General features: G+C 41.8%; 3 protein-coding genes across 4 annotated transcripts; all 3 read right to left on the bottom strand.

The window, feature by feature from the left end:
• Window positions 1–980: 980 nt before the first annotated feature.
• vtg2 (vitellogenin 2) lies at window positions 981–8,901 on the bottom strand. 2 transcript variants are annotated; one of them, XM_049721356.1, is made up of 34 exons: window positions 8,764–8,901; window positions 8,652–8,672; window positions 8,428–8,579; window positions 8,094–8,345; window positions 7,860–8,021; window positions 7,632–7,780; window positions 7,405–7,555; window positions 7,185–7,342; window positions 6,937–7,102; window positions 6,736–6,861; window positions 6,437–6,655; window positions 6,141–6,358; window positions 5,972–6,069; window positions 5,766–5,890; window positions 5,606–5,707; window positions 5,408–5,527; window positions 5,148–5,334; window positions 4,978–5,071; window positions 4,685–4,870; window positions 4,467–4,611; window positions 4,184–4,388; window positions 3,630–4,102; window positions 3,514–3,558; window positions 3,375–3,443; window positions 3,090–3,296; window positions 2,872–3,014; window positions 2,637–2,787; window positions 2,431–2,560; window positions 2,026–2,209; window positions 1,863–1,957; window positions 1,687–1,781; window positions 1,460–1,625; window positions 1,232–1,393; window positions 981–1,155 (listed from the first exon to the last, which is right to left on the bottom strand). In XM_049721356.1, the coding sequence occupies exons 1-34, from the start codon at window positions 8,801–8,803 to the stop codon at window positions 1,052–1,054; spliced, it is 5,100 nt and encodes a 1,699-aa protein (XP_049577313.1). In that variant the 5' UTR covers window positions 8,804–8,901; the 3' UTR covers window positions 981–1,051. The 2 variants fall into 2 exon arrangements, with proteins under 2 accessions (XP_049577313.1, XP_049577303.1); XM_049721346.1 differs by having other exon boundaries at window positions 4,184–4,611.
• Window positions 8,902–9,699: 798 nt separating this feature from the next.
• Window positions 9,700–15,121, bottom strand: clcc1 (chloride channel CLIC-like 1). The gene is made up of 10 exons (XM_049721721.2): window positions 14,860–15,121; window positions 14,631–14,738; window positions 14,451–14,561; window positions 13,922–14,137; window positions 13,576–13,716; window positions 13,408–13,507; window positions 13,211–13,308; window positions 12,739–12,885; window positions 12,058–12,618; window positions 9,700–11,677 (listed from the first exon to the last, which is right to left on the bottom strand). The coding sequence occupies exons 1-10, from the start codon at window positions 14,986–14,988 to the stop codon at window positions 11,588–11,590; spliced, it is 1,701 nt and encodes a 566-aa protein (XP_049577678.1). The 5' UTR covers window positions 14,989–15,121; the 3' UTR covers window positions 9,700–11,587.
• A 313-nt stretch (window positions 15,122–15,434) lies between these two features.
• Window positions 15,435–21,411, bottom strand: ftsj3 (FtsJ RNA 2'-O-methyltransferase 3). Its single transcript, XM_049721511.2, has 21 exons — window positions 21,213–21,411; window positions 20,980–21,085; window positions 20,736–20,782; window positions 20,585–20,664; window positions 20,383–20,482; window positions 20,078–20,272; window positions 19,886–20,001; window positions 19,500–19,604; window positions 19,294–19,394; window positions 19,131–19,217; window positions 18,910–19,056; window positions 18,437–18,572; window positions 18,060–18,247; window positions 17,806–17,923; window positions 17,631–17,712; window positions 17,006–17,165; window positions 16,766–16,863; window positions 16,569–16,671; window positions 16,181–16,364; window positions 15,999–16,093; window positions 15,435–15,918 (listed from the first exon to the last, which is right to left on the bottom strand). The coding sequence occupies exons 1-21, from the start codon at window positions 21,277–21,279 to the stop codon at window positions 15,663–15,665; spliced, it is 2,571 nt and encodes an 856-aa protein (XP_049577468.1). The 5' UTR covers window positions 21,280–21,411; the 3' UTR covers window positions 15,435–15,662.
• Window positions 21,412–21,559: the final 148 nt, after the last annotated feature.

Below are 21,559 nucleotides of genomic sequence, written 5' to 3'. Positions count from 1 at the left end.
CGTGAAAAGTTTTAGCCACTTTCACGTTCCACAGAAGCTAAAACTTTTCACGCAGGTGCACTTAACGAGGGAATCTTGGAAAACATGTTGGAATGCGGCCCAAAGGACTAGAGCTTGACACCTGTGACCTTTGACCATGATAGTTCCCTAATAAAGTGGCCTGTTACTAGGATCACTTGAAAATGGCAGTGTACCTAATGGAGTGTCCGTGTGATTCCCTCGTTAAGTCCACCTGCGTGAAAAGTTTTAGCTCCTTCAGAACGTGAAAATGACCAAAAACTTTTCGCGCAGGTGTGTTTAACGAGGGTAATTTGGAAAACATATTGGAACGCGGCCCCGAGGACTAGAGCTTGACACTTGTGACCTTTGACCATGATAGTTCCCTAATAAAGTGGCCTGTTATTAGGTACACTTGAAAATGGCGGTGTACCTAATGGAGTGTCCGTGTGATTCCCTCGTTAAGCGCACCTGCGTGAAAAGTTTTAGCTCCTGCGGAACGTGAAAGTGGCTAAAACTTTTCACGCAGGTGCGCTTAACGAGGGTAACTTGGAAAACATGTTGGAATGCGGCCCCCGAAGACTGGAGTGCTTAAGTGTTAACCTTGTAGATCAGCTTGACACCCCTGATGTAAAACTGACAAATAACTCGTATTCAAATCAGATGAGTAAAAACTGGTCAAATATAAAAAAATAATAATAATTAAAAAAAAAAAAAGGTATTATTAAAAGTGAAGACAATTTGGAATTCTAGTAATGACACAAATTTGATGCACAATTAGTCTTGGCGGGCCACATAAAATGATGTGCTGGGTCGTATCTGGCCCCCGGGCCTTATGTGTGACACGTGATATAGAGGATACATCTTATTAATTAGTATGTAATCTGTCCTCTGTCAAATGGGCCACGTGTAGCACTGTAATGAATAACGTTTGTATTGTTCAAAAACAGCACATGACATGAATTCCACACATCACACAGGTCTGCGTGTTTAAAAGTTTACACTTTATTGTGATTGGAAGTAATGGTGTTGATGGAAATAAACATTAGACTGATTAAGCGCACTGAGGGGTGCAACGGCAGGCTATGTGGGCTTCGGTTGTTTCTCTCAGATCCACGCTCTTGGAGAAAATGCTATCAGCACGGTTCAGACGGGTATCTGCAACAGAATAAAGGTTGTCAGCAGTCGATTCGGAATTTTAGCGCACCATCTTGTGCGCATTTTGTAGACTCACCAGCAGGCAGGCAGTGGAAGCCAATGGAGACGGTAGTGGTTCTCAGCGGCACGCAACCAGCCAAGCAACGCAGCACAGGCTCTACAGAGTAGCACTTCGACTCTTGGCCGTGGACGACCATCTGCTTCTCCAGCTTCACTGACTCAAGCTTCATGTAACACTCTGGAAGAGGTTGGCACGCAATTGTTAGTAGTTGGTTAGTGGACAAGTCAGACGTAATGGCTTTACCTGAGTTGTCCCGGCAGCTCTCAGCAGGCAGAACCCAGGAATGAGCATAGCTGACTGCGTTCTTGGCCAGGCGAGTATTAGGTGTGCGGAACTCCTGTCTGATCTCCCCATCGGCCTTTCCGCAGATTCCAGCCATCTGTCCTCTCATCCAGTCCACAACTCTAACCTAGACAAATGAACAGCAGCGTTAGCTTCTTTGTCGCTACACTTGACTTTGAACCAATTACCTTCTGGACGTTGACGTCAAAATACACTTCCTGAAGACCTTGACTTTGGGCGGTGAGAGAGATGCCCTCATCGCTCTTTCTGATCTGAATGTCAGCTGAAATAAACCGATTGTTCGTTAAGCGTTCACTTGCAATGTTTGAAGGATGGTATCAAGAGGAAGAAAAAGAAAGCAAACCTGTAGGATGATGGTATGGCAGTCTATTGACAGGGATTTCTTCTTTGTTAACCCTCACCATGGGAACACGGTCCTTTTGATACAGCTCCACATCACTGTTGAAAAACAAATGAGACTCTTTGGCTTTCTGTGTCACTTTTTGGTGACATGAATACTCCCTTACATATCTGCGATCTTCACAATGAGCATGTTCTGATCGTGTTCTTGGTCTCTCTTCAGCAGAACAATGAATTTAGCCTCGTTGGTGCTATCCTGAGCCAAAACCAGAGAGCAGGAGTGAGGCAACTCTGCCTTGAACTTCCTGTTGTTGAACGTGACCACTGTGTCCTTGATGACTTTGCACTCAGCTGGACAGAATAAAATAAAAAATATATAAATAAATATAAATATATATAATATAATATATAATATAAAAATATATAAATAATGTTAAAAAAACAGTTTTGGCTGAATTTTATGTTTAAGATTTTTTTTTCTTTTTTTTTTTTCATTTCTTTGCAGATTGGTTGATATTAATCAGTAACATCCAGTTCAATTTTGTTTTCAATTAGAAAGAGAATGTTTTTACCTGCATTGGCCTTGCCGACCATGTAGGCAATACTGTCAACCCAGCTGTCCTGGTACAGCTGCAGCTCTGATGCAGTTTTTCCAATGGGCAGAGAAATGGGGAGACGCATGTCTTCTTTGTAGATAGTCCTCTGTAAATATAAGAAATATTGTGATATGCAATCTAAGTGAGAAGGATAAAGCATGATTTTTTTTTTTTTTTTTTACCGATGGTGTTTTGAAGACAATGTTCAGGCTTTGCTCTGAAACAACCGCCACTGTCAGTTTAAGCTCATTTGAAGGATTCCTGTCCCTCATCTGTTCAATTCCAGTCAGAAGAGCGTATCTTGAAATGTACTCAGACACCCTGTACATGATCCTTAAAAACAGCAACAAAACACGATCATGTGATTCCACCATAAACAAATATATTTGAAATATGTAAGCAGGCAGTGACTCTTACTGCTTTGCATAGTACTTCATGTTGCTTGGAAGTTTCTCCCAAGTCAGCTTCATACGGAATGCTGGCTGTTTGTCAACAATGCCGGCCTCAGCCTTGAACTCAGTCTTGTATTGTTTGCACTCAATACCCCAGGCAATCTTGGCCTAAAAATGTTATAGCCACAGTTAGCACTAGATCAAAGTCATGGATGAATACTATAAACAATGTTGAACTGTTACCATCAGCTTGTGGTTGCTCAGCTTCACACCATCAGCACAGATTCTCCAGTTGTTCTTCTCAGCCAGGTTGACAAGAATGATCTGCAGTCTGGAAGTTGCTTTGTCGAAGTAAGCTGCAATCTGGTATCCTTGTTCCTTGTGGTCGGCTCTCACGGCACGGATAAGGATGGTCACAGATGGGGTGACTTTACGAGAGAGGTACATATCCTAAAAAAAAAAAAAAAAACATTTAAGAATGATTTTTCCCAAATGAATGCATGTGACTAGTATTGGAATGTGACTCACCTTATTGTAGATGTCCTCAAAACTCTGGGCACTGCTCTTGCTATCCTGACGAGTTGAAGAAGGCGCATGCTGCAAACAAGAAAAGGAGAAATTTAATTAGATCAAGGAATATGTTTTTTTTATGTGCAACAGAAATTACCTTGTGGATGTGGTTCTTGATGAAATTCATGTTGTAACGATGGTGCTGAAGTGGTGAAATATAAGTTAATTTTTTTTCAAGACTTGATGTGGTGTCTTTAGTATTTTGTGGCTCACCTTTGACTTAGACTTGGACCGAGAGCTGCTGCTGCTGCTGCTGCTGCTACGGCTGCTGCTGCTGTCGCTACGGCTGTTCCTGCTGCTGCTGCTGCCGCTGCTACTGGATCTGCTGTTGGAGGATTTGCTGGATCTGCTGCTGCTGGAGGATTTTCTAGAGGCTTTCTGTAACCTGGATGTCTTGGAATTGGGGTCAAGAGTGTCAGCCACCTGGCTCGTTCTTCGAGAGGAACTTGAAGAGCTCTTGGAGGAGCTAGAATCGCTTGAGCGGCTGGAAGAACGGGAGCTGCTGGAGCTGGAGGAAGTGAGGTTCTTCAGACCAGGAGCAAGGATCTTCTTCAGTTTCAACAGGACATTCCTGTCCTCAGGGGTCTCGTCATCTTGACTCAGTTCAATGACTTTGATGATTTTTTCTGCTGCTTTCTCTCCAACCTGAATCTCAATTTCAACCTTCTCGATTTCTGGTCCAGAAACTAGAACCAAAGACAGATTTTTTTTATATAACCGCCATTTATACCATTATTTATTCCAGTGACTTCATCCATCTCACTTGCCTGGTGTAACCTCAACAAAAGCTGAATGTTTCCCAATCACATGATACAGTGGAACGTCTCGAATGAAAGCCGCGCTGCGAGATTCCATCACAACGCATGCCTTGATTCCAAAGGTTTCCATTTTTTCACACAGCGTTTTCTCAAAGATCTTAAAGAGTTTGTTCGTTTTGCCAGATGGGTCTATGACAAGCTCAGATGGCATTGACTGAAACAACATAACAGAAGGAACAATATAACTTTGCAAAAAGGTTGGGCAACACAGTCGACTGGAACTCAAACTCACCTTGTCATCATTCATAGAGGACGCCATCCTGGGATACATGGATGAGCTCGTTTGGGACTGTGGTGAATAGTCGGCTGGAATCATTGGCGTTATCTTAGCAGCGGCAAGATCTTCCACATTTCGTGCAACGGCATAAGTGTCAATACTGTGGGGATGCAGAAAATATGAAAAAATTGCAAACATAATGTCACGAGAAGATGCCAGAAAAATGTACGTACAGTACAGATGCAATCTTATTGACTCCTGGAACAGGAAGGAAGTCAAACTTGAAGTTGCCCTTGATCATGTCGAGTCTTGCTTCCATTTTTGCTGGGACAATAGTGTGAATTTTGCTTCTTGAAACCACGACTGCTTGGGCCATGGGCGTATTCACACCCATGACTGCATAAGTATGCATGGAAACACTGCAAACCACAGAAATATAAAAAAAAAATTATGTTAGTGGCATTCGGTATGGAGTTGTTTAGGTTTTTGTAGATTGATAAACAGGTGAACTCAAGTATCAGTTCACCTCGGAGTAAATGTAGCCTTCATGCTGATGTCAGATTTAAGAAGTTGGGAAGGACGGAAGTCCTGACCTATAGGTGGTGACACAGTGGCTTGGACTGTGGAAAAGAGACAGGGTCAAACGATGTCAATTAATTTTCACATCAATGTTATTTAAGCAGAGGTCCAGCTTACGTTCAACGGCGGCAGTCATCACAGAAGAAGTATAGAAACTGAGTTCCATTGGCAGACCGACGGTAGTGGGCAGGATGCGACGAACCTCAGCAACCAGCAGTGGCTGAGCATAGTTAAATTTCACACCAGCCAGCACCTGATCCAAAGCCCTCCTTCCGTAAGCCTGAACTTCAGGTCCGGTGACAAGCTGTGGACAAAATATGAGACCAAGACTTGAGGCTTTGTGTTTCAACCATCTTGCAATAGTTGAAGACACGTACCGCGGTTATCTGATCGATGAATGGTTTGTCAATGTTGGCAAAGGCAATCTCCTGTCCGAAAAACTTCACATGTGCCGAGGCAAGGGGCTTCTTTGAAGGCTGGGCCCTCCATTCAGCAATCTGGGGATGGGATGCATAAACATAAATGGATGCCATAGAGAAGAGAAATATCAAATACAAAATCACATATGAACTTACAGCCTTGAGAACTCTTTTCATCTTGGTGATCCTATCCATGTCGTCAGGAAGATCTCCGACCTTCAGAAGGGCTTCCTGGATTCCCTCAGTTCTCACTCCAATCTGAAATATTGCACAGGTGAATATTCTTGATGAGAAATGCTTTGATTTGTCTTCATACCTCAATGACATCAGCATAAGCTCCTGCCAAATAGGAGCGAGTTTTGGCCAGGATGGATCTTGGCAAAACTGTTGCAGCATCGTTCACATAGAAGGCACTGGCAGCAGCACCAACCATCCAGGGGTCTGTAGAAACAAGGTGGGAACCATCAACTGACCAATCTTATACCTCTTCATGTCTATATTGATATTTTGTCAAGGTCTTACTGTAATAGCCATCAACAAGGAGAGCTCTGCTATAGCGATAGCTCAATCTGTTAAGTTTGGGGCTGAGGATTCTCACAGCAACATTGCAGGCTGCAGCACTGCAAATGGAAGAAAATGTATCAATAAGTCAGTGACATCAATGAACCGTAACTGCTTCGAAGATACTTACACAGAGACAAAATCGGGAGTGGTAGATCTTGTCATTGCCTTCATGTAAGAGTAGACCAAGCTGGACACTTGGAGGTTTTCTTCTTTCAAGAGTGCGTCAGCAAGCGTAGTCACCAGACCCATGGGTAGTTTGGTCTCAAACAGAACAATGGCGGCGACCATACGGAGCTCTGGGTGAAGAGCTCTATCCATAAACAGCTGAACGGCAACATCCTGGACCTGAAGCAGAAAATCACAACATGTAACAAAATGGCTTCCAAGAATTGTAGTTATTGGAATCAGAGCATCAATTTTCACCATTTTTGGCTCTCTCTTTGCAATATTCCTCAGGGCCAGAACACCTTCGATCTGAACTTCCAGTGGCAGATTAGCAGCAGCGCTCCCAAAGTTAGGTAAGACCTTCAAGATTGGCTTGAGGCTGCTAGGATGTCCTGCATTGCCCAGAACTTTGAGAGTGAGAATTATTTCTTTAACATCCCCCTTGGAAACAGCCTTGGTAGTCCAGTCGTGGATAGGCTGTGGAGGAAAATAAAAACATAATGTTACTACTATAACAGATTCAGTTGTACAAAAGCTAAAGGACAAAGCCATCATACCCTGACCAAATCCACTGGGCAATTCGGGTTCTCCACGCAGTATTTCCAAACCAGGCTGCCATAGCCCAAATCAGCAACTTCTCTCAAAACCGGACTTTCCATAACCTTTTGGTGTTCGGCAAACTCCTAAAATGAGTCAATACATAGAAATATGTCACAAGTTTTGATTCTTTTTTTTGTCGCCATGACAATTTGACTTGCCTGGAGGAGTTTGAGGGCTTCCGTGTCAGCAGTCACCGTGTGGACGGCTGCCACCAAAGACCGAGTTGCTTCAGCAAAGGTAATCTCACCAGCAATGAATTTTTCCTTGATGAACCTCAGTGTAACATGAGTCCCAATGGCAGGGATAGTATTCAGGATCCATTCTCTGAAAGTGAGGAATACCATCTAAGTTATTATTTGGGTCAAGAGTGATTTTTTATTTTTTTTTTAATCAAGCTTGCAATTACCTATGAGCCGTACGCGATTTGAACTGCGACCAGAGGGCCTCGATACTCTCGTACTTGGCCAAACGCAACAACTGGATGAGCTCGATGAACTTCAAAGGTGCATCTTCATGGACTTTGACCACATTGTTGCTCACCAGGTGGTTCAGAATCTCAACAATCTGTTAACCAAAAAAGGTGAAGTGGTGAAAATGAAAATGGTTTGGAGTAATCATTGAAGTACCTGAGCCTCAGCATTGGTAATCCTCAGAAGCTGGATGGGTGTCTGAAGCAGCTCACTGCCAAACTCATACTGCAGGCTACCACGTTGGAGATATTCGCCTTTGATGGGCTCCACTGGAGATTTCTGGATCTCCTCGAATTTCAACCATTGCCTGAGGACCGACACTGTTTATTGAATGACCTCTCTTTTTGTGAGACACCTTTAAAAAAAAAAAATGGAGCACATACTTAGCCTCCATCTGGGCAGCACCGTTCAGGAAGTTCATGGGAGAGAAGTGAATCAGCTCAACCGAGGACACCTCCAGGATTAGAGCACCTGTTTCTGATGGTTTCATGACATAGTCGTATGCTGCAGTTCCCATCAGGGCTTTGCCTCTCTACATAAAAAACAAGAAAAAGATGTTAAGATGCTATCAAACATCACAATGTGGGTGACAAGTGACAATCGGCGCCTACCGTTTTACACTCAGGACATTTCTCAGTGTAAGCCGTGCCGATATCCTTGATAATTCTCTCCTGGCAGTGGTCCAGGTCCTTGGTCTTGGTCAAAAAGAATCGCTCAGCCTTGGCATCCTCGGTGATCACGTACTGGGTCTTGCACACGCCTTGTACGCCGGGCTATTCCACCACAATCAAAACATACATGTCAGCTAAATTTGCAATTGTTATAATGAAAGAGATTAGTCGTACCTCCTGAAGCTCGTAGACGTTTGTCGTCTTCTTGATGTTCATTTGGAGCATGTTGAGGATTCCCCTCACAATGTTCAGCACAGAGGCAGAGACGCCAGCCGGGGCAAAGATTTTTCCTACGACGCCATTAGCATACTCAAATTTGAGCGGTGTCATGAGTTGAGCTGATAGAGCCGAGGTGAGCTTGTTGGCTGGAATGAAATCATCCTTGGGCCAGATACCGCTGTACTCAAACAGTTCTGGATCCAGGAGCTACGAGGGAAAGAGAACGAGTAGTCATTATTTGAACATCCATCTGAAAATGTCTTTCTGCTGTCACAAGAATGATCGCTACCTTCAATATGAAATTGTCAGCGCTCAATGCACTGATAAGAACTTTGGTCCTTATTTTGGATCCTGCACGAGCCAAACCCTCCTCGGGAAGTCCGCCCAAAAGAATTGCTTCATATTTGTAGCTGTATGTCTTTCCAACGGCAAACTCTGGAGCTGCAACAAGACACAGTTAATTTGAGTATGAATCAAAAACATTGACTTTTTTTTTTGTAAGAATTTACTCACCAACTTTGACCTGATCGGCAGCTGAATGAATAGTGAAAATAGGAATAAAGAGTTATTTTACATTCAAAATCCACCAGAAATTGTAAAACAATGTAAAAGCAAGAAGACATACCCACGAGGGCCACAGCCAAGGCAAGCACGAGCACCCTCATAGCGATGGATGTGACTGATCCATGTCAGATGCTTCTTTATAAAGGCACTTCGCTGTTGGGCAAATGCCCAAAAATCAAGTATGATTAACCAGGCATCTCTTTGTCAATGGTGTTATCTTGCCCCGGCCATAGCGGTTAGGTAAACAAAAAATAATAGATGTCACAAATAAAACAAGTCAACCCAACCTGACTTTTGCCTTTTGAAGTTCTCTTATTCCGGTTGCCATCACTGTGTTTTTGATTCTTTGCTTTAGTTTGAAATAATATTCACCTAGAAGTGGCAATAAGATGGCTTGAAGCAAGCACTTTACATTTTTTGTGTTTTCTATGTTCATTGACTTCTGTGTTTTGTGACATATTTTTCTTCTGCAAGTAAAAGTAAAACAAACATTTTCAGAAAAATAACTCTTAAATGTGAAGATTTTATAAAACTGTTAAGAATTGATTTTTTTCCCACCATTAACACAATTTATTGTTAAATTTTTGCATCACAGTTTTTTATTTTTATTTTAGTTGTATTTATAATGGAAAACAACACCGATCCTATTGCAATGCTGAGGTCATGTTTAAAGCAAAATTACAGTAAAATAAAATGATCATTACTGTAGTAGCAGTTTGGAGGAGTGTAAAAATGTACCGCATCAGAATATTAGTCACACCTTTAATAAAATGGAAGTTCAGTTGTAAACCACTGCAAACTGAAATCACACAAATAAACACATTGCGGTTTGAGCACCTAAAATCTCTCAATTTACTTTTTGACCATATCCATCAATAATTGTGGCTCACGTGTAATTTTCTCATCCCTTGACTTTTTGAATATTATCATTTAAAAAAGCAAATTACAATTAGACATGAGGAATTTATTGTGAGGAATAAACACGCAACTGTGGAAGGCCGGTTTCACTAATAGGTTTTAATGTCATTCCAACCTGACCTAAAATGTTGTCACAAACTCCTCCATGACCTGTAAACTTTCCAGTGCCAAAAATCAAAGATAACTTCACTGCTTTTCCTAATACCTCATTACTACTTACAATAAATATTTTCTCATGTTATGCCAGCAGCGGCTTCATGGCGAAATCTGCGGCCCCTCCCATCTGATGTGTGTGTGACATAGTATAATCACAAACAAAAAATTGACAGACATTTTACCAGCTGGAATGGAGTGTGGAATGAGTTCACAGGGGCCCCTGACAAACATCAATTTTAGTTTCATGAGCCCACCTTTAGTGTTTCAGTGCGTTTCTTATTATTTTGTTTAGTTTGAAATTATTTATTCATCTGTGGGTGACAATCAAATGGCTCGAAAAGTGTTCAATATGTTCTTTAAATTCTGCGTGTTGGAACATTAGCTGCCACAATTCCCTCCCCACACAAAAAAAATTGAAAGATTTCAAAATTTATTTAGAATTGTTTATATAAATAGGTTTAATTGTAAATACACAACCCCAAACACGTAAATATCATTGTTAATTCGTTTGACATTACCCTAACAGAAACGACCCACAAATGGTATCTTTTGATAGTGGGGTAAAAATATATGATGATGATGTTAGAACTTTATATACCCCACAGTGGGGAAATTTACTTGACATAGCAGCGTACAAGAGTGCAAGAATACGCTGCTGTGACAAGTAAATTTCCCCGATGTGGGATAAATAAAGTTCCATCATCATCATAAATCAAAGGTTGGGTGCTGGGTTTGCTTTCTCTCAGGCAAATATCTCCGATTATTTAGGCTTTAATGCCCTCTTGTGGCTTCTCAGGGCTTAGAGGGCATGAAAATATGTCAGTCCGTAAAGCGCTTTTACAGAAACAGCTGGAGCACTCTATAAAGTTGTTTCATTTTTGATACTGCTGAACCACAATTCAAAAGCAATTTCTGGTTTTCAAGTGCTAAGTTGCATTACGTTTTTAATTTTATTACATTTTTGTCTTTATTTTATATTTCTTTCATTGACAGGGAGGCAGTACCAACAATTTTCTCCTTGGGAGTAGTTAGTGCTTATGAATTTAAAATTTAGAATGTTGAAGCCCAAAACCGCCATCAAGTTCAAGCACAATGACACTGAAGCATCAGTCTCGAAATCATTAAATGACCAGTGTTAAAGGGTTAAAAAAAAAATTGCAAAACAATATTATGTAAAATAAGTCCCCAGTGAAGGTGTGGGTACAAAATGTACGGCAAATCACTGTTCTGGACTGATGAGACATTATAGACAGATGAGCATCCCACTACATCAGGCATAAAAATAACAGGTAGATTTCCCCAGTTCCAATTCTAATCCATTCTCACACCCTCATGCTGAGCAGCAATCTACAAATGCAAGCTCCCTGTTAAACTTTGGGTCTCATGCGACCGCATCGATAAAAAGATAAGAAAATAATGCCTAAGCATCCACCTTTAAGACTTAAAATACAATTCTAAAAGTACAAAAACAAATGTATTCACATAAAAAAAAATTGGACACCATTCCTGATTCAAATTTTGCTTTAAAATGGCATCAACTGACACTTCCCATTTTGCCAAACAGTGCACTGTAACCAAAAAAGATATAAAAAAAATTCCTTCTGAGCACCACAAGTTCTCTTCAACGTGCTTAAAGTGCTTACGTGTTCGCCGGCAGTTCATACAGAGTATTGACGTCTCTACCTGAAGAGCATTTACTGCAACAGCAAGTAGCTGTTAAAGCTAAGGGCTACTCAGCCTCCAACTATGCAGAGAAGATCATTTTGGCACTGTGACATCCACCGGTGAAACCACAAGCTCCAAATGTAGTTTCATCCTGTCTCTTGAAAAGGCCTGCCGAGCGTTTCCACACTTGTCAGTGAGACAGGCGGCGTCGAGTTTCCAGTTGAGGCCTTTGGGTCCTGCAGGGACAGGTATTGCAATATAACATTGGAAGTGTTGAGACCTTTCAGTCCTCCAGAGACAGGTATTGCAATGTAACATTGGAAGTGTTGTCCAATTCCTACTGTCAGTTTCAGGTCCGGAAAGTTTTGTCCAAAAATAGTCACGTTGACCACTCCAGAGGTATTACAATTTAAAATTCGACCAGGAATCTCTCTCAAAGATCCAAAGAAACTTGTTCAAATCAGCTGCAAGTCATGTGGGACTTCAGTTGAGTGAACCTCTGAAGGTTAAACCCCAGAAGTCTGTTTTGCTTTGTCTGTGGCTTATTTGTGACGCACAACAGAATAGCACATAGCGGTGATGTAACGATAACCCAAAAACAGGAACTAACACATACCTGAGCTTTTATCTGCACATTATCTTTAGGTAGAGTTTCTGGAGGTCCAGATGGCTTCCTCTCTTTGGTGTCGTGGTCTTTTGGATGTTCGGACTGAGAGTCTGTGCCTTTAGTTTTTTTACTTTTGGCGTCAACCTGTGACAGCAAAACACCAGTGGCACCTCTTCGCTCCTCCTCTGCCTCTGCATAGTTGTCAGAGTCAGAGTCCGTTTGAGGATCGGCCTCGTCCCCCTGCCCTGCCTCGACGCGTCTCGCACACCTTCTCCCATCTACGTGGGAGGACGCGGCGGTGCGCAAAGTCTCCACAAACACCCGAGCTGGCCCTTCTCTGGCATTGTTAGGCCGGGACCTGCATAACTGATTCCTGTGCAATGGCGCTTCATTTGAATCGCGTCGTGGACGAGGCTGCGCCATGTCCCCTGCTTCCATGTGGCCACGGTCCTCGATTTCTTGGAGACGAGGCTGCTCCGGTGGCGGTATGGCGGGATCCCTTCTGTCACGGCGTAGAGGTGCAGTGATGCCGTACTGGAAAACTGCCTGCACACTTCCATACATGAATACCTAAAAAGAACAATTTGTCTTTTAGTAACCTTGATTTTTCTTGACTTGATGACCTTCTCCGACTGCAATACTTGGAGGACAATGCACGACTCGACATGCTAACGATTCAAGTGACTTTACCACAATGGCAAGCACAATCGTGAGGAGAACAGGAATCTGTAGGGTGATCGGAAGATCTTTGAGGAGCGCTCTCAGAAACTCGCTGATCCCCAGGCCGACGTGCTTCAGTGGCTCTGTGATGAAGGTGGTGATCGTAACCGAGATTGCCTTCACAGAAGGAAATGTTCACATAACTCCACTGCGACTTAGTCATTTCTCTTTTCACCCACTTTAAGCACTTGTTAAAGTAGTGAACTTACTAAAAAGCAATATTTTAATCATTCCGCAAAAAATGCATGTTAGATTTACTAAATATCTGAAATCACTGATGAGTGTGAAAGGCTGTTTGTCGACTTGTATCTTGAGAATGAGGATTTGCCCCACCTCTTGCTCAAAGTCCACCGAGATATGACTCAGCTGACCCGCAGGCAGAATGACGTCAATAGTTGCTGATATTTCTTATCCGTATTCAATGTTATTTGGCGGCACGTACCTTGGTGGGAGGTACTAACAGAACAGGATTGACCATGAGGACTTCATAGTATCTCTTGCAAGGGTCATCCTGCAGAGTTAACGTGCTTCTGAACCACTCTGCAAGGATGCAAAGCAAGTTATTTCTTTTAATCTGCATCATCACATGAATTGTATCTATACTTCTTGTAAGTAGCGTGTGCCGTTGTTTCAACATACCTTTCAAACTATCGCGCCAGTCAATCGTCTTTACTCCAGTGCATTTGTCGTTGATGCTATTCATCGTCGCAATGTTCCTTTGGTGCTCAGCAAAAGCAATCTGACAAAAACAAAGTCTTAAAACCAGTGTCTCGAAAGGAAGTCTATGTTTCAAGTATCCCAACTCACCTTGTACAGATATAACCAATTCCAGACAACACTGACAAAGAAGCAGATGGCGAACAGGCGTTTGAACTGCACTAGCCAGGAGATGCAAGACCACAGCTGAGTGCAGATGATGACCGTGAAAACCAAAACACATAGGGCCAACTAGCAGAAAACATAGGAAAGAAAGAAAACATGCATCGTCATGACAAAATGTCAATAGATTGGCAGTTTGATCATTTTAATAACCGATCGGTCAATCTGACTTATAAAACAAAGTTATGATTTGCATTCCTGTATATAAAATTGGATATTATTTCAAATTTTGAGTGTAGAAAATACACGTCTTCAGGACCTCCCCCTTTCTTACCTTCAAAAGTGTGTCCAGCTCGACACCAAAGGTATCTTCAAAGCGCCACTTCCAAGCCTCGTAGTCATGTCGTCGAAGGTCCACTAGTAGCTGACTGATGGCGTGGTCCAGAGCGCCTGATCTGCAGCCGTCTTCCCCATCAAGAAAGGTCTGAATCTCGGCCATGGCTTGGCCGGACAGTCGAATTGTGGCATCGTAGTTTACGGAGTCTTGGGGCTGTACAAGTGTGTGTGGGGAGGGAGGGGGGCAGAAGGTTTCTTTCTATCTCTTCCAGTTCAGTGTCAAATATATTGTCAGGTAAATGCTATTGTAACATCCTCGTACAGAGAGGATGACATACATACAAGATTGTGGCATCAGTACATATGTATTACATACTGGACTTAGACTTTTGAGAATGCCTGATCTACAATAACTATGATAACATACGTACGTGGCTGACTGTAGAAGTGAATTATGAAAACATATTAAATTGACAACATTTCGAAGCACGTTGACACTACACCAACAACAAGCAAAGACAACGTACCTCTTCAATTCTTTGTATGTCCTTCAGGAGTCTGCTCAGGAGTCTTTTAAAAACAGGATTACATGTGGCCTGCTGCAGGTTGCGTCTCATACTAGTCATTTGGGCTTCAACCTGAAGAGAAGCAAAATGCAAATACTGTTTCTGTACACAGCGTTTCTATAAAAGTATGCAACCACTCACCTGAGTTTGTAAATCAGACAACTGTTGGTTGCAGACCTTCAGTTCACCTTGCCCCCAGTCGTCGGGCCCTTTTCTTGAGATTGGGACATCTAAATCCCTTACTGGTTTCTACGAAGAATGTGGTTAAATAAATTGATATCAGCAAGCAGTCCATCATATTTCATTTGCATTTATAGACATAAAGATAGCAATTATTTAGTCAGGTAGGAATATTAATGAATATCTCTACCTCAGCGGGCTTCCTCATGGTTTTAGTGGAAGCGTCGTAGTTGAGCAAGTCGTATGGGTCAACCCAGTCCTCATCCAGCTGTTGACCAGAGGCCAGAATCAGGTAACCGAACAGGACGACAAGGAGCATCGTGACGACTCTATCACTTCACGGCCACCTCTCAATCTAGTTAAATGCTGCTAGTCACGATTATTGCTGAGATAACGCATTTAGTTTCCTGGGCAGGGGAATTCTGGAGTGGACGTGTCGCGTATTTATTGCGTCGTCAACAACTGTCGCGTATTTACTGAGTCATCGTGTACACGCAAAGCATTCACGGAAGTGAGCGCACTAGTATCCAAATCATACGTCAGACGGCCGCCATCTTTTGACAGTAACGCGTTGGAGTAGTAGTAACTCACAGCTGTTATGTTGGTTCATATGTCATGATTGCGTGATGTTAACACTAGTTATTAAATATTTTTAAGAACTTCAATTCATATATTTAAATGTTTGTAAACTAAAAATGGTCAGTTTCACGTAATATGTGGTGTCAAACGCTGTTCACATGTTACACAAAGTTCAGTATTCCACAATCACATCAAAACCAATTTATTGCAAATATGTCTATCTTATTTACAAAAAATAATGGCTACATTTCTTAATGACAGACCTTTTCCACTTTCTGCAATTGAGAGTTCAGACAAACCACTGTTCTTAGAAAAGCAAACACATTTTACTACTCCCATGCCTCCAAAACAATATTTGATTACAGCTCTTTCAATCAAACAGAAAAAAAAAATATTCATGGACCTAGTTCTCATTTATGTTCCTTTTCGCCCTTTATTTGTCTTCCACCCTTTTTTGTTACCTTTTGCCTGTTTTCCTTTTCCTTTGCCACCCTTTGTTTTCTGTTCTTTCCTTTGCATCCCACGCATATCTTTCTTCATGCGACTGTCCACCACTCTGAAGACGCCTTTGACGCCAGCAGGCCGCTTCACTTTCCTCCCAGCTCCCTTTTTGGCCACGACATACGTCACTTCTCGCTTCTCTTTTCCCACGCCGGCTTTCTTGTAGATACTGATAGAAATAATATCAACGAGAAGACAATTAGCCAAATGGGCATTGTTGCATTTATCCCATATGGTGAAAAACCAAACCTCTTAAGCTGAGCCATCTTCTCCCTCTCAGAAATGTCCACTGTGTTCACAACTGCCTCTGCTTTCTTCTTAGCCTGCTCCATCTTCTTCAGCATCTGATGAGAAAAAAAACAAATGTTTTTTACAAACTACAACAACAAAAATGTGTAGTGATGCCAAAGACCCAATTCACTTGATCTTACCCTCCTCTTCTTCCTGGCCTTGGCCTCAGCGACTTTCTTTATTGGCCGGGCGTTGATCTCCTTCCACTTCTGTTTATACTCCTCCACCATCTCCGTGGTGACCGGCACTGGCTTCTTCCTGTGTTTGACCTCGTCTTTCAGGAACCATTCAGGTACCTCCCAAGGCTGGTCAGAGGATGCAAATCTGCAAAAGCATGAACTTGTGCTGTTTTCCTCCACTCCTTTCATCTTTACTTTTATATAACAATACAAGAACCTCACACAAATATTGTTGTCATTAAATTATTATTATTTTTTTTTTAATTACAATTTTAGCATTGTTTTGTCATACTGCACAGACTGTATACAACCGTCTTATTGGCCGTTTGTATTTGGCGTAACCACGCACCTGTGGAAGGAGTTGTCCACCAGGTCTTTGGTTTTCTTCCGAGATGTGGCAATCTGACAACCAAGGGCAAGGCCTTCAGCATCCAAAATGCGTGCTTTCTTACCTTAGTGGGCAGAGCACAATAACACATGTAAAGTGAAAAGCAATTAACCAGAATCAGATTCTTCACACATTTCCTAAAGGCGTATTTTACTCACTGGTCCTTTCCACTCGAACGACCTGGAAGTCGTCGTCATCGTCGTCATCCAGACCTTTCCCAGTGGCACCCTTTGCCTGCTTCAACTTCTTAATGTGTCTAGAAGAAGCAGTCAACTTGTTCTTATTTATTAATACCTTGATTATAAATGTAATGTTATTGCTTATTTATGTAAAACATGCCATCCCTCTGCAACACTAGCACCATTTTAGTATGGTAAAATTGAAATCAATTTAATTACTCTTCATCATCGCTGTCATCTGAGTCGCTGTCACTGTCTTCCACAGCTTCTTTTGAAGGCTCCACCTCTTCCTCGACTATTGGAGCAGCCTCCTCCTCCTCCTCCTCCTCCTCCTCCTTCTTTTCCTCTACTTCTTCCGCTTTCCTCTTTATGCCTTTTCCTTTAAAAGAAAAAAAAAGAAATATTGCAATAACAGATTATTGTCAAAATTAGATCAAAGCTATTTTTCCAAGGTCAAATTTAACACTTTCATTTTCAAAACATTTCACGATTTCCAAAATGTTACAATATGCCTTTTTTCAATGTTACAAGTTCATGAACATAACGTCAATTATAATCAGGTGCATAAATAATTTCAAATTGCTGTCAGATTTTAGGAAGACAAACTTTTTTAACATCTGTTTGATTAAATTAATGTTCATTAAAGAAATAAGTATAATATTTTAAGAAATTTTGTGTCATTTTTCAAACGCGTATTGCACTTGAAAAAAAGCACCACTGCTGGTTAATGGTTTTCCTTATTCACAGATAAAAAAATGCTAGTTACAATTTAAAGTTCTTTATCCAAAATACAAGCATGAGCCAAATACAAACTAGCACTTTTATGATTCTTTCTCAATGTTACCTAGTTGCTGGTTTTGGAGCCACTGTGCCTGTCTGATCTCACTTTCAGCATCTCCTTCCATCTCAATCTCAGAAAAAATATCCTACAAAACCACACAAATCACATGGCTCATCTACAGGTGGAAAAGAAAGGGTCATTTGATGGATTGCCTTGTGAGGTAAACGCATGGTGACACCTTGCTGAACCACAAATTGGTTTGACGCTCTCTCTTCTCATCTTTTTCTTCAAGTTCCACCAGTAAGCCACCCTCTTCTTTGTCGTCATCCACCTCCTCTTCCTCAGCGAACGTCACTCTGAAGACAGGCAAACTGTACATTAGCCTACATCGGATTTTCATCATTTCTATAAGCATCATGATTCAAAACAGGCAGAATGAAATTGGACAATTTATTGCAGACAAGCTCCACTTTGCTCAAATCGCTCACTCACTTCTTTTTTTTTTTCTCCAGCTCCTTCTGTCTAAGTTCCACTTCCTCCATGTCATCGTCGTCCAAGTCAGAGGCCAGGGACATGTTATCTGCTTGGTCCTCATCTTCATCGGAGAGCGAGAAGTCATCCTCCCCCTCTGCTAGCGAGTCTGCTGCTTGCATGTCCCCCTTGGAAATATCAGCCAGCGCCTGATAGGTGGGAGGAAAGAAGAACTTTCTCAACCAGTGATCAGCCAACCACCAAAGGGCAAGCAGATGGTTAAGACTTAATTTAGGCACATACGTAAATATTAAGCAAGCACACGCTGCTAAGTTAGGATAACAGATAAAATGTGTGTCCATCCATGTCTGTATGTGTGCGCATGTTAGTGCCCTCACTTGTTTCTTCTTGATGGTGGCGAGGGAGAACATGCTGACGTCCTCATTGTCAGCAATGGAGACACCTGGCAGATCCATTTTGAGCTCCACCCTCTCCCTCTGCTTTCTGCGCTCTTTCAGCAACTTCCTCTTCTTCCTGACAGCACAAATACTCAAATATTATAATCAAACAGAATTCAATGCTTCCATCAGTGGAGAGAAATCTCCTGTCAAAGTATTCCTCCGCTTATCTGTGGAAATTCGCTAGTTGAGGCAGTTTGCTGTAGAATTGTATTTTAAGCTAGTCTGGGAAATTTTCTTTTAGCACCAGGACTTATTCAGCAGTGGTCCAGCAGGTAGTAAGTAAAGGGAAAAGCTACCGAGTTTGATACGCACTTCTGAAATTAATTTGATTCAACAAGAAACCAGATAAATGTCAATGTGTAAGACATTATTTCTATATTAGGATGAGAGCATTTAACCAAGAGTCGTACCTCTTGAGATCCGCCACCTCCTCTGCTTTCAGCTCAGCTAGTTTATTCTCAATTTCCTCTTCTTCATCACCCTCCTCCTCCTCCCCTTTCTCTTTCTTCTTCTTTGGCTCGCCATCCGAATCGTCTCCCTCTTCATCAGAGCTTAGCCTAACGAAGAAAGAGAAACGATTGGCATTCAACACGCTCGGGCAGAAACGGTGCACCATCGTGGCAGTTTGTACTTGATGTCCTGGTCAAGCTTCTTGGCCTCATCCTTCAATTGCTTGGCCAGGTATCTCCTCAGCTTGGTCCTCCAGTTCAGCAACGTGCTGGGTTTGAACAATGGAAAATGTCAGTACCTTGGAGCTTGTAAATAATGGCACTCGGGGATAGGAACGTTTTTACCGAAGTTCTTTGCGGCCCAAAACTTTTATGTCACGACAACACTCCTTTATCTCATCTGTGGTGGAGCTGTGAGCCTCCAAGATTGGGTTGTCAAAAGTAATCTACAATAAAGAACGGAGTAAAATATGATCATTTTAAAAATAATGCTTAACATTGTTTTGCAGAAGCTCAAAGTGCGCAGCTAAAACTGTAGCTTGACTCCTTACCTCACTGGCTTTGGCCAAAAAGTCCACAGGGTTTTCAGCTTTAACAAAAGCCATCACAGTGTAACTGTGGAAAAGTGTCAGGTCGCCATCACTGTATCCCTCTGCCTGAGGCACAAGAAGACCATCTGGGTCAGTAGAAGACTTCTACAGGCATTAGAGCCATGGAGTTTTGCATTGTGTATTAAATGTTCTAAAAGCTATGTGGTTGTTTTAAATACACAACATAATTTTGATAGACCCACCCCCATACAGCAATCAGATACACATTTATGCTCACAAAAAAAAAAAAAAAAATTAAGTCTTGTAAACACAAAAATGCTTGGACACATTCTTTTCCACTCTAGGTCCTGTTTTTTTTGTCCCGATTCGCCCCACACATACCGTACCTTTGGCTTCTTTTCCACAACAAGTTCTCTCACAGTTTTGGCCTGCACCTCCACCTCTTTGAATGCATATTTGGGGTCAAAGAACTTGGGGTCAATTTTGTCTGGAGCTAGAAAACCTGTGTATAAATGCATAGAATGATTAGTTTACCATTACAAATGCAGATGTTATTGCGGTGCAAATCTGCTACTGACCCTGGCAAATAACAAATATCTCAGCTGACTCATTCCTAGATGCTTGGGGCTTGGTGGCTTGAACCTTCTTGAAGAACTGCTGGAAGATCCAGAGTAGAGGCTGGTAGTCTTTAGAGCGGAATACCTTTGTGACAAAAGTGCCCCCTTTTGTCAAGAACTCAGCGGCCAGTTTCAAGGCCATGAGAGTCAAGTGGGCTAGTAGTAAAAGAACACAAATGGCATTAGAGAGGTTGGCTGACACAATAACTAATTACTCTTATGAAGTAATTTGCCTAACATTGCTGATTTAGACAAGTGTCACATACCCTGGGAGAATGCATCGTGCTGCCAGTTGGCTCCTACATTTGGAGCGCCATCGTTTAGCACAACGTCAACCTTCCAGGTATGTAGTTCCTTTTTGAGGGCCTGCATGGAGGTAATAAAATTATCCAAATGGAGGTAGAACAATTTGATGATGATGATGACATCGTCCAGCGTTCAACATTTCACCTTCCAGGCAAGACTTACCTGTCTGCATTTCTCAGTGGTGATGTCTTCTTGAAGGGTCACTACATTGGGGATGGGCTTGATAGGCACCAGGTCAACACCTGCAAGGAGCATATGTACACTTGAAAAAAAAATATTCTAATTTACTAGGTCATGGTAGAAGTGCACTCACCAATAACAAGGCTAGAAATAGGCATAAATTTGGACGCCACTTGCAACCTGTAAAGACATGTCACGTCAGCAAAACCAGTCTATATTATCATGACATTTCTCGTTTTGTTTTTAAATGTTTCCCATACACGTTATGGACTTGATGATTTATAACACATTATTTAAAATTGGACTTTCAACTTTTATATTCTTCAATCTACAATCCACAAAGATGAATTGAAATCACATCAGGTGAGGTGACTAACCATCCTCCAGGGGCAGCGCATAGATCCACCAAAGCTCTAGCTTTCTGTAGAAACTGGTATTTACGGTTAAGTTGGATGAGTTTGAATGACGAACGAGAACGATAACCTGAAAAGGACAAGACAAATAGGAATTAGGTACCATGTTACATTTGGCAGTCTTTGTCGCTGGCTAGCATGGCAGAAGTGCTATTGCTAAAATAAAAATGAAATATTATATAAGCTTGTTTCGCTACCTGTTTCTTTGGCTAAGTGGTAGAATTTATCTTTTCTGGTCTTTCCAACTTTGAGTTTCTTCCCCATAGTTGTGGTTTTAGCGTGTTTACGCTTGAATTTAACACAGATATCACTTCCAAGAAGGAAAAAAAGTCACAAGCATATAATGAAAACAACACGTGTGAGATTCGGTGCGCACACATTGTACGTCACGCGTTACGTCTTCTTCGTCTGCTGCTGAAGAGCCGCGCTGACGCATTACAGCGCCACTTGCTGGCTTTACCTGCTTACTGCATCAACACTTAAAGTACAAAATATTGTCCTCTTATTTTGTACGTACTGATACGTGGGTCAAGAAGACACTGGT

Source organism: Syngnathus scovelli, chromosome 10 (genome assembly GCF_024217435.2).
Source record: "Syngnathus scovelli strain Florida chromosome 10, RoL_Ssco_1.2, whole genome shotgun sequence".
NCBI lineage: Eukaryota > Metazoa > Chordata > Actinopteri > Syngnathiformes > Syngnathidae > Syngnathus > Syngnathus scovelli.
The sequence above is the reverse complement of the archived record's forward strand: the minus strand, read 5'-3'. Positions and strand labels throughout refer to the sequence as shown.